General features: G+C 37.3%; 1 protein-coding gene across 2 annotated transcripts in view; it reads right to left on the bottom strand.

Annotated features, from left to right (window-relative positions):
* PTPN1 (protein tyrosine phosphatase non-receptor type 1) overlaps positions 1-13,421 on the bottom strand; it is a 46,076-nt gene that overhangs the window by 21,570 nt on the left and 11,085 nt on the right. Inside the window, exon 2 of one of the 2 annotated variants that reach the window (XM_055723110.1) lies at positions 9,522-9,622. The exons of the other annotated variant lie outside the window; for it this stretch is intronic. Coding sequence (XP_055579085.1) covers positions 9,522-9,608 — 87 coding nt within the window. The 5' untranslated portion in view covers positions 9,609-9,622. The remainder of the gene's footprint in view (positions 1-9,521; positions 9,623-13,421) is intronic. 2 annotated transcript variants of the gene reach the window in all.

The raw sequence follows: 13,421 nt of genomic DNA, 5'->3' as shown, positions 1-13,421 counted from the left end.
AGGTAGTACTAAAGGATCCACAATAAACGGCTACTTTACACAAACGGGAAAACGTCTCCAGATGCAGCATGTAAGGGAGCAAAATGACTCACTGAGCAGCAGTGAACTGACTCCTCAACAAAAGAACCTTGCTAAGATAGAAAGCACACATAGATCAGCTGTTCATTCAACCCCCTTTGACAAGGAAGATTGGATTTCTTATCCTATATTAAATTTTACATCAGGATATTTGGACAGGGACAAGAAATGAGGATGCAACTTCTAGATAACAAGGTCATCTAAAGATCAGGTAAACGAACAATTTCATCACATAACATTAACCTTAACAAGCTGCAGAATTTCAGCCAGATAAATGAAAGAAATGTAGATTTTAATACACCTTTAAAACATTGTATCTAGGTTTGCAGTTTTGCTTTCAAGTAAAATATGGTAGTATTGATTTGCTTATTAATCTCCCTCAAAAAAAGCCGGCTGGCTGGTATGCTGAGCTTCTTCCTGAGGTCAGGTAGCATGGAGCGAGAAAAAGGGGGTCATGGTTTAACCCCAGCTGGCAATAAAGTACCACACAGCCATTCACTGACTCCAGGGACGGGCTTGTTTAAAGTTCAACACCGCTATTACGTGAGTTAAAAAAAATAAAAACAAAAATCACACACTTGCAACATGGCTTTCCTAGAAAGCCCCCTGCCAATTCAGCACTACAGGGACAATCTGGAACAGGTTGTAGCAACTCAGCGTAAGCAGTGTTTCTGACACCAGTCAGCTGGTTGTAGGCACGGAAATAATCCCCCAGGAGAATGTAAACTGGGCATGATTGTGTTATTAAATCATATCAGCACATGGGAAAGTGTACTAATGTTATCTGGGCCCATGTTTATTGCAGCCAGCAAATATCAGAGATGATTTCTCACCACTAACTAGTTTCAACATGCCTAACTGTAGAAATTTAAGAATTACAAAAGTAAATCCTGCAGTACCTTATTGTACCCACTTCATCATGGTACATAACTGAACACTGTAAACACCCAATTAACAATTGCCCTGGAACAGTTCTCACAACTTGGGTACATACTTCCATATATTTATTTTGCATGTTGTCAAAAGGAAGACATTGCTGTGGAATAAATCATTGCAATTCTGCAGAACTCAGCTGTTCAGATTCTCGCATTGCTTCAACGTCATTGCCTGCAATGAGGAAAAACCTATTCTTCAATTCTGATTTTTTGAGGGTTGCAGCAGAGCCAGGGCGATCAAAGATCTAAACTCTTATATTAGGTTAAAGAATTACATGAGACCTCTCAAATTTCAGTAAGTTCAAAATACAGTTTGTCCTTGAAATTTATGACCCATAACAGAAGAAGTTCACAGTAGCTGGCAGGAACACTCTACTTCTGCTGGTTTGTAGCCATGTACTCACTGCCAAAACAGGAAACAACTGAATGGAGGGTCAGTATAAGAAAACAACTGAAGTTCCCTTCTTCTTCACATCCATCTCTGCTTTTCCTCCCAGATATTCAATTTGCTCCAGAAGTGCATCTTCGATGTTATTGGAAGGAGAGACAGTTTTGAGAAGATGAAATGGCTTTTTCTTGACAGCTGTTGTGCAAAATAAAAGCTTAGCTACCTGTATCATCAAAGTCAGTGCCATGAAATAAACCACACTCTCATTAAAGCGTCAAGAGGTTCTAACTCAGTTACTCTTATACTAGAAGAAAAATAATCAGAGAGATGAGATCCAGAACTTGATTTGCCCAAACACTAGAGGTCTCCAGATAAAGAGTTTTGGTTTAACTGCATCTCAAATAGACTGGTGCACCTGACAGCCCAGGTATCTACGTATCTCCTAAAGGAATTTAGTCTGTGTAGCAAATCCAGACCTTAATTTGTCTGCAATATGGGGTTTTTTATGAGTTTAAAAATGTGTAATTCCCAGCCTGTTAGGTATTCTAGGCTTTGTAAACTGACAACTATGGTTATAAACACAGTCTTCCTTTCCTCTTTATCTAATATTTTCATTCTGACATCTTGAAAGCCACCTAACAGCATTACAGCTTGTAGAGCTACCACCACCAAAAAACAAAACAAACCAAACAAAAAAACCCAACCCCAACACACAAACCACGAGGTGAAGACCAGTGGTAAAGAACATGTATGTAGACTTCGTAGGCTTCTGGGAGGGTGGGGAGGGGAGGAAAAAAAGCCATAAAAACCTGAGTACTAGAAGGTGACGGAAGGATAAGAAAATCTTTTCTCACACCTTTTCACAGCAAAACCAGAGCGCCGTGCTGCATTACCAAAATATTTTCTAGAGTTTAAACAAGCTGTATATGACAAGTTGCAAAGTAGAAACAAAAGGACAAGAGACGCCCTTGGAACCACTGCAGATAGTTTACAGTTTCTCAAGGGGATCTCGGACTTCACAATATAGGAATCATGGAATGACTTTTTATTTATACTCACTCAGAATCCTCTACTATCTTTCATGAGATACTACATACAGTGTTAATAACCTCAGTTAATGCTAAGAAAGCAAGACTGTACTATTGCTGCTAATTCTTGCATAATCCATTAGCACAGCTGAATCTTAAGATAAATGAGATAATTTGGTTAAAACATAAATAAATAAATTAGATAATCAAATATAAGATATTCTTGGTTTTGAGTGCCCCTTTTCCAGCAAGGTTTACAAGTGATTCAGTGAGTTTCAAGCTCTCTGCAGCAACATCACTCTCTGCTCACTGTTTCATCATTTGTATAGGTATGTTGTTCACTTTCATGGTTGTTAGTCACTAATATTTTAAAGCTTTAACTGCTTTTTAAATAAGTTGAGTTTGTTTTGGGTATGGAGTTTTGTTTTTTAAAATCATCATGCAACTATGTAATTCTGCCCCGCAATTCCTACAAAATTATGCAAATATATTCAAACACATGCTAGACTTTCAAGTATTCAAATTCATTTACATGGGTCTCAAAAAGCAAGTTAGGTTAAAGGTTTGAACATCAGTGTATTAACACCAGTTAACCTACACTAAACACTGAAGTTCAGTATTATAAGTTCAGTGTATAAATCCAGAAAGCCTGACTCATTTATAAAGCTCAGTGCTCTGCACAGGACAAGAAAAATAATCCAGTCTTTTAGAAAGGTTCCAGGTAATCTTTTGTTTAAACAATTTCAAGGATTGTGCTAGAACAAGGGCAGATGATTTCAAATGAAAGCTAGTTAGTCTGGTTTGTGCAGTTAATACCACTAGTAACAGCTGGTACTCATGTATAATTTTCCAACTTTCTTTTTAAATGTAGTATCTAGTTTATAGAAATAATTTCTTTTGAAAAAATCCACAATAAATCTGAAATGAAAAACTTTCTAATAGCAGTCTAACCAGCAGCCAATTCATGCTGTATCTCTCAGTAAGCACAGTCCTATCTACTAAAAGGTAACAGAAGACAATACCATGTTGACATGGTTTAATCCCTAACAGTTTTATCCAAACCCCCTTTGGTAGAAGGATAAAGTACTTTTTGTGTTACAGGCATTTGATCAAGCTATGAAAACCCACTTCATCTTTAATTACAATCAGCAAACTAAAATCTGGGTTTTGCTCTGTATTTAAGCAGGTAATTTGATGGATGAAATCCCCAAGTCTTGACAGAAAAGAATCAAAGTGACAGAAAGAATAAGCTGAAGTATTGTCCTCTAAGTTTTTCACTCTGTTTCAGGACCTATCATCAGGTGGTTGTTCTTTACCTGTCACGATAAACATAGGGATAGTCTATTCTTGGAACCCTGAAAACAGGCTGTTCTACCAGGCAGTGGCTAATTCATCTTCAGAAGATCAAGAAAAGGTACTGAAATAAAGGTAGGAAAACAGTGAAAATTCTCGTTCTAGGTAAGAGCAAACCAGTTGGAAACTTCAACAACATTACAGGAATTACGCGGAATAATTCTTATTCAGATTTCTCTCTCACCTTCAAAAACAAAACAAAAAACCCCACCTTCAAGAGTAAGAAAAAAGGCTTTATTATTTTCAGTCACTTCAAGTGATATCTGAAAAAAAAAAAATCACTCATGCTTTGTTAATATCAGAAGTTTCACTCTAGGCAGAAATCAATATACAGAAAGTGAATCAGTTGAGCCCGACTTCCTGTAAATTGATTTCAGCACACTGAAACAAGCACATTTAAAATATCGAAGTAGAATAATGTTCCTGTAAAAGAACACAGGCACATACTTCCTTTTAATAACTTACCCTCCCCTCCCTTCACACAGAAGGCACGCGTGATTTGATCTGTACAGGTACAGGGCATCAAAGCATGTGCTCTGGTGCAGGGACAAAAACTTGCTAACAATTATAGTCCTAATTCCTGTCAGCTGTATAACAACAGCAGTAAGCAATGAAAATCATTACCAGACCCTACCTTAAGTTGTTTTTTCCCCCCTCCTCCAGGTGCCCACTCCAACACAAACTGTCTCCTTAATTTTGATAAATACAACAAAGTCACCTGTGGGTTTGTGGGTTGAGTGTTTTTAAATCATGTCTTTCCTAATGAAACTAGTTGCTAGCTTCTTGTAATGTATTTAAAACTTACATGCTTAAAATATATATATAAGAGATCCTTTAACTGAATTATTATTTCAGAATTTAAACCTGGCCTGGCGTTTAAATTGACAACAATGAAATATTTTGGATACAACTGGCATTCTGCAGTCAGACCCACTTCCATCACTACCACCACCTGAGTGCCCTCATCAGGCAACAGATTCAAGGTCTTCTCATTTAAAAGCTGAACAGATCTTTACAATTCTTCTTCCTTATCTCCCGTCTTTTACCCCAATGTATATGTCCTGCTCCGAGACTTTTGGTTCTGAACATATCCTGCTCTTCTATTTACTTGGGCATGCTGGCATACTACCCACTAAAAAGAACATAAATTTTCAGAGTATCTGGCATTTTAATTACTACTGTTAACAAGGAATTTGAGAGGCTCCTGAGGACTAGGTATTGTACCAATACAGAAGGACAATATAATCTTCTGCCTAAAGAGACATTTAGGCAGTTGTTTAGTAGTGGATCTACTGTCACTGTTTAAGGCCCTCTAAATCACTTGAGGAGACTATTAACGTGCTCATCTAATGAGCTGTAACCGAACTACAATTACCGAAGGACCCAGAGCAAGTCCTGTGGTCTTGATAAGTAATTCCACACTTGCCAAGTTTGAAAGCAAGCAGCCTTGCATATTTGAGGAGCTGAAGGTTGAGTCTTCCTACTAAGCCTTGATTAAGGTTTTTTTAAAAAGACTTAATTTTAGATTAAAACATATACTTCACATTCACTGAACTACAAATGAAACTTGTCTGTGGTATTTGTGTCCTTTCACCTTTTCCTGGAAAGTATGTTGACTAAAAGCCAAACAAACAGCACAGCACTTTAGCTGCTGAATAGACAAACACCACAGTCATTTTGCAGTGGACAGGACAAATATTTTAAAGAAACAAAATAAGATTACAAATGTTAGATTTTTTTAAAGAAACGCCAACATTTGTGCATTTCTTCTGCCAGCAGTTTAAACTTACGCAATTGCAGAACTTCCATAGCATTATTTTTAATCCTTTCATACATGACATGACTTAAAATCTGGATTACTAAATGGTATCTTAAAAACTACTGGTCACATTAACAGAAGACTAGTCAAGTCCAGTATTTCCTATCTGCAGCAATATATGCTCAGCAATAACATGCAGAACTTCTTCAAATAAGAGAACTGTCAAAGACACAAAGGCAGGCTCCAGCTCCCAAGTGATCTTAATTTTGTCAAGGTTCTTTTCAAATTAAGACACCATATGTGAGATAGAGATCTAATTATGTAGCACGCACCATAACTAGAAGTTACCAGATTAAAACAAAGTCAGCATTAGAACATCATTTTAGCAAGCCAGTGCACTAAGTTTAAAAGATGCAGTTCCACCATAAGGTACATTTCCACAACATGGACCGTACAAGAAGCTCACAGAGTCACTTTCCTGATGCGTTTAAGAAATCATCCACAAAAGCATAACACAAATCAGAGCTTCCAGACAAAGGGTGATTCCCCAGATGTTCCAATTAGTATGATACATGTATCATGCTCCCTCCCACAGGGAAAGGCAGTTTTGCAGTGAAGCCAGAGCCCTGAAGTTGACAGCACAGAGTATGAGCCTACTGCTAAACCAGACGCCTGTCCTGGCAAAGGGTCTCAGGGAAAATGACAAGCAGTCCCAAAACACCAACCACAAATAAGCTAGGAACACAACCTCACCAACTAATTAGCTTTCCCCCTTGTCTCTAATTGAAACTAATTAGGTAGCCTCCATGGAACATCAGGGATCTGGGATAGGAGTAACACCATGAAGTGTCCCTAAGGGACAGGCAAAGTATGTACAAAATACCCAAGACCTCAGCAACACTTTGTGATGTGGGTGAAACTGCCATCTACTACGAAATCACCATCTCTCCTAACTCCATCATTTTGCCTACCCAGTAGAGATAAAAAAATTATTTGCCAAGCTTTGGGGTATTTTATAGTTCTAATCCTCTAGGCAATCCTAACAAGTCAGAGAAAGAAAAGTTACTTTCTTAAAGTCTCCTAGTGCTAAAGCGTTGGGTTTTTTGGGTTTGTTGTGGTGTGTGTCTGTCCCCAAAAGTTTGATTTTTACACCCATACATTTAGCAGAAGGCATCTGATTCCCTGAGTAAGACCGCAAGGATTTTTAACGCTGCTCAGCAAATAGGAACACACTGTTTTACAGTTTTCAGCTTGTTCTGCAGCACTACTTTCTGTTGCGGATGGATGATGAGATTCAAATAGAAAAAGAAACCCATATATCTCTCTCTCAAATGGTGCCATATCTACATGAAAGTGGTGGTCATCCAGTTTACTAGTAATGAAGACCAAAGACAGTTTACAAATACTACTGGAGAACAGGAAATGAGATGACCTCAGAAATTTTGGTGAGTGCTCAAAATAAGTATTAAAAACTAGGTAGAGATGGCTACACAGAGACAATTCGATCAAAAGCAAAACATTCACCAACATCAGAGGTCTTGTAGCACTAGATGTCACTGAAAACAGAAAATCTGAGTTTTTAAAGAGCTCCAGACTTCTCATATTTACTTATCAAGCTCCTTACAAATTCAACAACTTAACTTGGAACCTTACAATACCTCCTAAAAACCACTGTGCAACGAGTAATAGGGGAAGCAGGAGACTGTACACTCTGAGATTTATCATCAATTCATATTTGCTACATTGTTAACATGGTATTAGAATTTGCATGCAATGGGAAAAGATAGGCTGTATTCAAGAATATGCACACACATAACCCTTTGCAAGTTCATTAGAAACTTAAAACTACAAAAATATCCTTCTAGAACTTACAAAGGAAAATATCATACATTTTTTCACATCACTGCTATTGTCCTTTGGATGCCCTAATGTCAAGTTTGTTGTTGCTGGCATTGCATTCCAAAATAAACACTTACGTCAACTTGGACTGCTAAAACATTAAAGGGTTTCAATGAGAAAGAGACAGGCCTTTATGCTAGTGATTTTGATCTACCCTGTATCTTCCAAATCCCCCAAGAGTAGTGCAAATGTGCCAGTTAAGGAAGTCACCCACCGAAGACAGCCAGAATACACCTCTTGGTTGCTATTATGGATGCTACTTGTGTTCTCCAAGCAGATTAGTTTTCATTTGCGATGTTTGAACTCATTAGGTTTCTAACTTAGGAGTCAATGTTTCTCACTACCATTTTAGGAATCCAACCACTTCGCTGTAATGCTCTTGGGTAGACAGCTGTGTTGGAACAACTATCCATTTCTCCTTTCAGGAGGGAGGCTGTTTCTCTGAGCAATTTTTTTAGGCTCTTGTAGGAATGCTTTTGTCTTCCCTGGTCTCTAGAGGCAAGGGAAGAAAGTTTTAGATTAGTTCCCCTACCCCATCATTAGCACTACAGAAAAAATAATTGTCATTGGAAGCTGACATCATTCAGAGCCAGGGAAGCCAAGCTGGGAAATCATGCATTTCCTTCACCTTTTTGATGAGAAAGTCTTTCTAAATACAAAAGCACTTCTAGATTAATTGTCAATGGCCTATTTTCCATAATGACACAGAACCAGAAATAAAAGGATTATTACTTAGGAATCAGAACTTCTGGAGTTTGCCTAGTTTTCATTTTCTTGACATGAGTGGGTCTGAAAGTTTCTTACCATCATGAAAAACAGAAGTGAAACCAGGATTTTATGAAAACAGGATTCACTTGCAAGCATCATCATCTACACCCAACGCTGACTAAAACTGAACTCAGATCTTATCTACTGTAATTTAGAGGGCAGAGTAAGCAAGCTATTGGTGTTAACAGAAGCAAATAGGAACTAAAATAGTTTTCCTGAGACTTAACTCTTATCTCAAGTTAAACTGGTTTATAATGCCGTTAGAAAGTACAGTCAGTTAAAGCAGTTTTAGATGCCAGCTTGCCATATGTTATGTTAAAATTAGACTGATTCTTTCTAAAAAAGCAACAAATTTATGCATGAAGTATGTCTATTCGGTACACACAGATTTTGAGGAATGCTTTTGCTCATCCAGTAATCATTGCAAAAAGTACCAAGTAAACCTTATTAGAAAAAAGAAACTAGTTCAGAATGTCATTTTGAAGTTAACCTTGACAATACCTCATAGAACTGTAAATACTTTACACAAATTAACTCCACCAGCATTGTTTTCAAAATTTTTATTAGTTCAGTTATTGCACAGTCTGCAGAAGTACAGTTAACTGCAATGATTTTTAGATTTCAGGACATAATTTATAGGAATTTTTACAAGATCTGTACAATGATGGTATCTCAAGGATCAACAGGAAAGTATTTTGAATGCAAATAACAGCATGCAAGAAATTCTTGTATAATGGAGAAAGGCAACTTTCTTAGAGGGCAAGAAAGGGGGAATACGTATGCTAGACATGCTATATGTCCATAACTTACAGAAAACAACATTACTTCATTCCAGTGCTCATGCCTCTTCCTCTAAGGAAGGTTTCAGCTTGAATTTGTACAAGTCATAGACAAGCTTTTAGTGTAACACAGCCCAGATGCCACCTGAAGTGTTCTGTTGTGTCTATATATTCATACTGTTAGTTTGATATAGAAAGTAATGGACTGGTTGCACTAAAAACGTTCATATTACCTAGTTTGTCACACCTTATTGTGTGATAAATACACATTAATATAATTTTTAGAAGCAATAACATGGGTACCATTGAGAACTAGAGACATTATAAGCTGGCTAAAAATAGTAAATTGAATTCCTAGCTTAGTCAGCTTGGCAGAAACAGCTGTGTTCACTGTAACCTTTAATTATTTTGCATATTATAGGAGTTCCAAAGGTTATTTCCCTCTCAGAAACCTACTAAATTAGCCTTCACAGCACAATACTGTTACCATATCAAATTCAACAGCAACAGATTATTCAGACTTTAGAGACTTACCACTATTTTTTTCTGTAATGTTTCATTTATAAAGGCATATATTCTTATTTGATAAGGTAAAGGCAATCTCCTCTCTATCTGGAGCATTCAGAAGAGCCTGTCTTAAAAGGAAAAGAAAAGGTCCAGTTCATAGCTGCTTGCTTATGAACATGTACTTGTTGTTTAAAGAGCTCTGAACTCTAGTTTCAGTAATCAATGCACAAAAATGTTCACATAGCTCCTGTATCTATTCAGCAGCAAAACATGAAACAGACTTGAACACACTTCTCAAACACAACACACCAGAACTGCCACGAAGGTTTTTTGTGAGCCCTCTGTGTTTTAAAAACAGTAACCTGGAGGCTGGTATTTTGGCACCCTTTTTGTTCAGATGATGGAAGATGCATTAGCAACCAAAAGTAATTTTTTTGCCAAACTGTACATTTAATACTGTGTAACTTGGCCACACAGCCCAAGCTTCTGCTGCATAATCTTCTGAATACACGACATTACACAGGTGAGACTTTCAAAATGCTGACTGTCCCATCAACAGTTAAAATATTACTGAATTTACATGGCATAAATAGTGGCAAGCCAATGTTGAACTTGTTTGAATATGAATTAAAGGTCAGATTTTAAAATTAAAACATAGGTGGCTCTACACATACCAGATTCTTACTCTGCAGAAACAGGTATAGCAGTGATGAAGAATGAAAGATGAGGAGCAACATGCATTATCACAGTGCATTTAAAATTGTCATTCACAAAATAAGTCATATTCAAGCCATCATGTTGTTGCTTTATATGTATTATGTCAGTTATTTTATTAATATTTTTATAAACAGGAAAGGTAAGAGAATAATTTCTTGAAACATATTTCTATTGGTGAAAGCTTATTTTTATATCTGCTTTTTCTAGAGACAACTATGAAAAACTACTGTAGCACAAAAATCTGTGTTAAACCTTCAAAAGAATAAGCAAAGAAATACCAGTAAATGTTTAATACAGAATCATAGAACGGTTTGGGTTGCAAGGGACCCTAAAGATCACCGGGTTCCAACCCCTAGCCATGGGCAGGGACACCTTCCACTAGACCAGTTGCTCCCAGCCCCATCCAGCCTGGCCTTGAGCACTTCCAGGGATGGGGCAGCCACAGCTGCTCTGGGCAGCCTATGCCAGGGTCTCACCACCCTCACAGTGAAGAACTTCTTCCTGATATCTAACCTAAATCTACCCTCTTTCAGTTTAAACCCATTCCCCCTTGTCCTATCACTACAAGCCTGTAAACTCTGTTCATTACTCTGAAACACTGAGCAACCGCAGCCAGAGTTTAAAGTGATTATTTTTTCTTTCATGGCTAAGGGGTGTCACTGTATAAATAATTTCATTCGTGTTGGGTACTCCAATAATCTAAAAGCTAAAATTTCTAATATATTTGCAAATGTTAAGGGAATAAAGTCATCTATGATTACAGCATGGCACATACTCACACCATGTCAGTATTATTTTTGTATTCAGAATACTATGGGACAGCCAACAGCCATATTTCCAACTTTCTACCAATACCATATAAATTCTCAGTTATGAGCTTGTATTTAGAGGAAGTACTGAAACACACAAGAAAGGAAGTGGCAGGAATTGTTAAATAGGAAGTTGTGAACTCTGCATTACCTATTTAAAAAAAAAAAAAAAAAAGAAAAAGAAAAAAGATATCTACATCTTATTTAGTGGTAAACTTCATTTCCTTGAAGATGTTTGTACCATATGTTGTTTTACTGGATTTCTTCAGATGCAGTTTTCAAGTTAAAAGTGTGAGGGGGGCTACTAGATTTATTTAGCATCAAGAAACCCTGTTCATTCAAAATGAACCATATGTTACAAACAGTACCAGCTCCATAATGTGAGTGGTTTTCCCTTCTGCATTCTGTTTCTTCCCTACAAATTAGGGTATAATACAAAATCCCAGCAAGTTCTAATCTATGACATGAAAATGCTTCGCACTGTTGGCCATTAGTAACAACACAGGCAATGGAACTAAAGTTTCATTCTGCCAAAGCATACTCATTACACTATTACCAAAAGCTTTTTACCATTTCTAACATAATGAGATTCAAGTTTAAAGAGAATGTACAATTAACAGGATTGCACAAACCATGTTCATGTCCCTGCATGCAGAGAAAGGCCAAACTCAAGCTTTGCTCCTACAGCAAACAGTCATGCTTTTAGTAGTTATGTTTTTCAGCATACTACCCAAATGCTTATTTGGGAACTTTAAGTAGCTCTAACTGCTTAACTAACATTTTCAGAAAGAAGTTACAAATATCCTTTCTTAAACTAATTTAGAGAAAGACTTTTGGACTGAAATTTGGAGAAACACACCAGATTACAAATTCACATGAACAGTTTGTTTCAGCTGGGATCTATTTAATGTGGCTGTTGCTGTTACAATGACAATTGCCCACTTCACTGTACTTAAAATATTCAAATTTGGAAAGGAAAATTTTAGTGATGATTAAAAGCATACTGAATTAATTGAATGGTGCAACCTACAGGTTGCCAAGCTACTGCAATGCACACAAAAACCTTCTGAGAACAAACAGTACTGCTGAAAGCAGATGTTAGATAAAGCAGAATTAGGATACTCCTGTTTTCCCACATGACTGTCTAATCATGTTTTTAGGAAACTAAGCTAAGCTAGTTTAATATTAAAGCTTACAGTTTTCTAAACCTGAGATGATCAGGTCACAATCTATGGACCAAATACAGTTTTGGGGATAAGTCAAACACTGATGCCATTTCCCCTACTCCCCCAAATGCAAGCTTACACATTTGTTTACCTGACTATATGACTGTCAGGTCATGTAAGGGCTGAACAGGCCATGTGACAAATGCATCAACGTTGGTTGATGACGAGGACAGAACAGACTGTCCAGACTTCACATGGCTCCAGGACAGAGTGGCTGGGCACCTCTGGTTTACACCAAGGTTTAACAGAAAAAGTTGCACTTAAAAGCTGGATGTTTATGCAATTACTTCCAGAGTGGTAAATGTTTTCAGAAAAAAAAAAAAAGGCAATACTTTTTTGGAAAGAGAAACTTAACCCTTAAATGCTGACAGCAGAGATGTAACATTTACTGAACTGCCATTCATAGAAGTTAAGCTGCTTGGATCTGAGGTAGGTTTCTGATCACTTGCTTTACTAGCTGCCCTTAACACACAAATAATGCATATTAAGTCTTTAGTCACTGTGGATATCAACACTGCATTTTACTTATCATAAGCATAATTTCTAGTGTGTGTTAGCATTTAGTTCTCACACAGGAAAGGTGAATAAAAGCATGTCTTCAGAAAAGACAATGTGTAAGAAAATCTGCCCATGGCCAACAAGCCTTAGAACTTCCTGTGGAAAATACAACAACCCCTCCCTTAACCCAAAAGCAACCATACCTTAAACGTTAACATTTATTCTACAGGTTATTATTTCTCCAAGTTGCAAAGCAATACTTTAAGACACTGACAGAACCAATCCTGTGTTACTAGAGACTGTTTTAACTGTCATTGCAGTGAGAGAGAGCCTTCACCTCCAGCTGTGCAGGTCATCTTCTCCCATCTGAAAACAACTCAAGAGTTTAAGAAACAAATGTCAGTGTTAAATAGGAGCATCACATAATCAAGATAAGCTTTCACAGACATCCTAACAGCACAGATTAGCACTCTGCACTCCAGTACATGAAAAAGACTGCAGAACTGGACAAGCTAGGCCTTCAAAGGACTATTTAATCCTCCCCAGCCTAATGAAAAAATGATTTGTGAGTGAAAGTTGCATGGATCAAACCAGATAAACAGTTTTGCCACTTCATCCATCTACTAAGACTGCTAGTTTAAAACAATTCACTCTGAGAACAGCAATTGATTGAGCAA

This window comes from Falco cherrug, chromosome 10 (assembly GCF_023634085.1).
Source record: "Falco cherrug isolate bFalChe1 chromosome 10, bFalChe1.pri, whole genome shotgun sequence".
Lineage (NCBI taxonomy): Eukaryota > Metazoa > Chordata > Aves > Falconiformes > Falconidae > Falco > Falco cherrug.
This window is presented reverse-complemented; position numbering and strand designations above follow the sequence as displayed.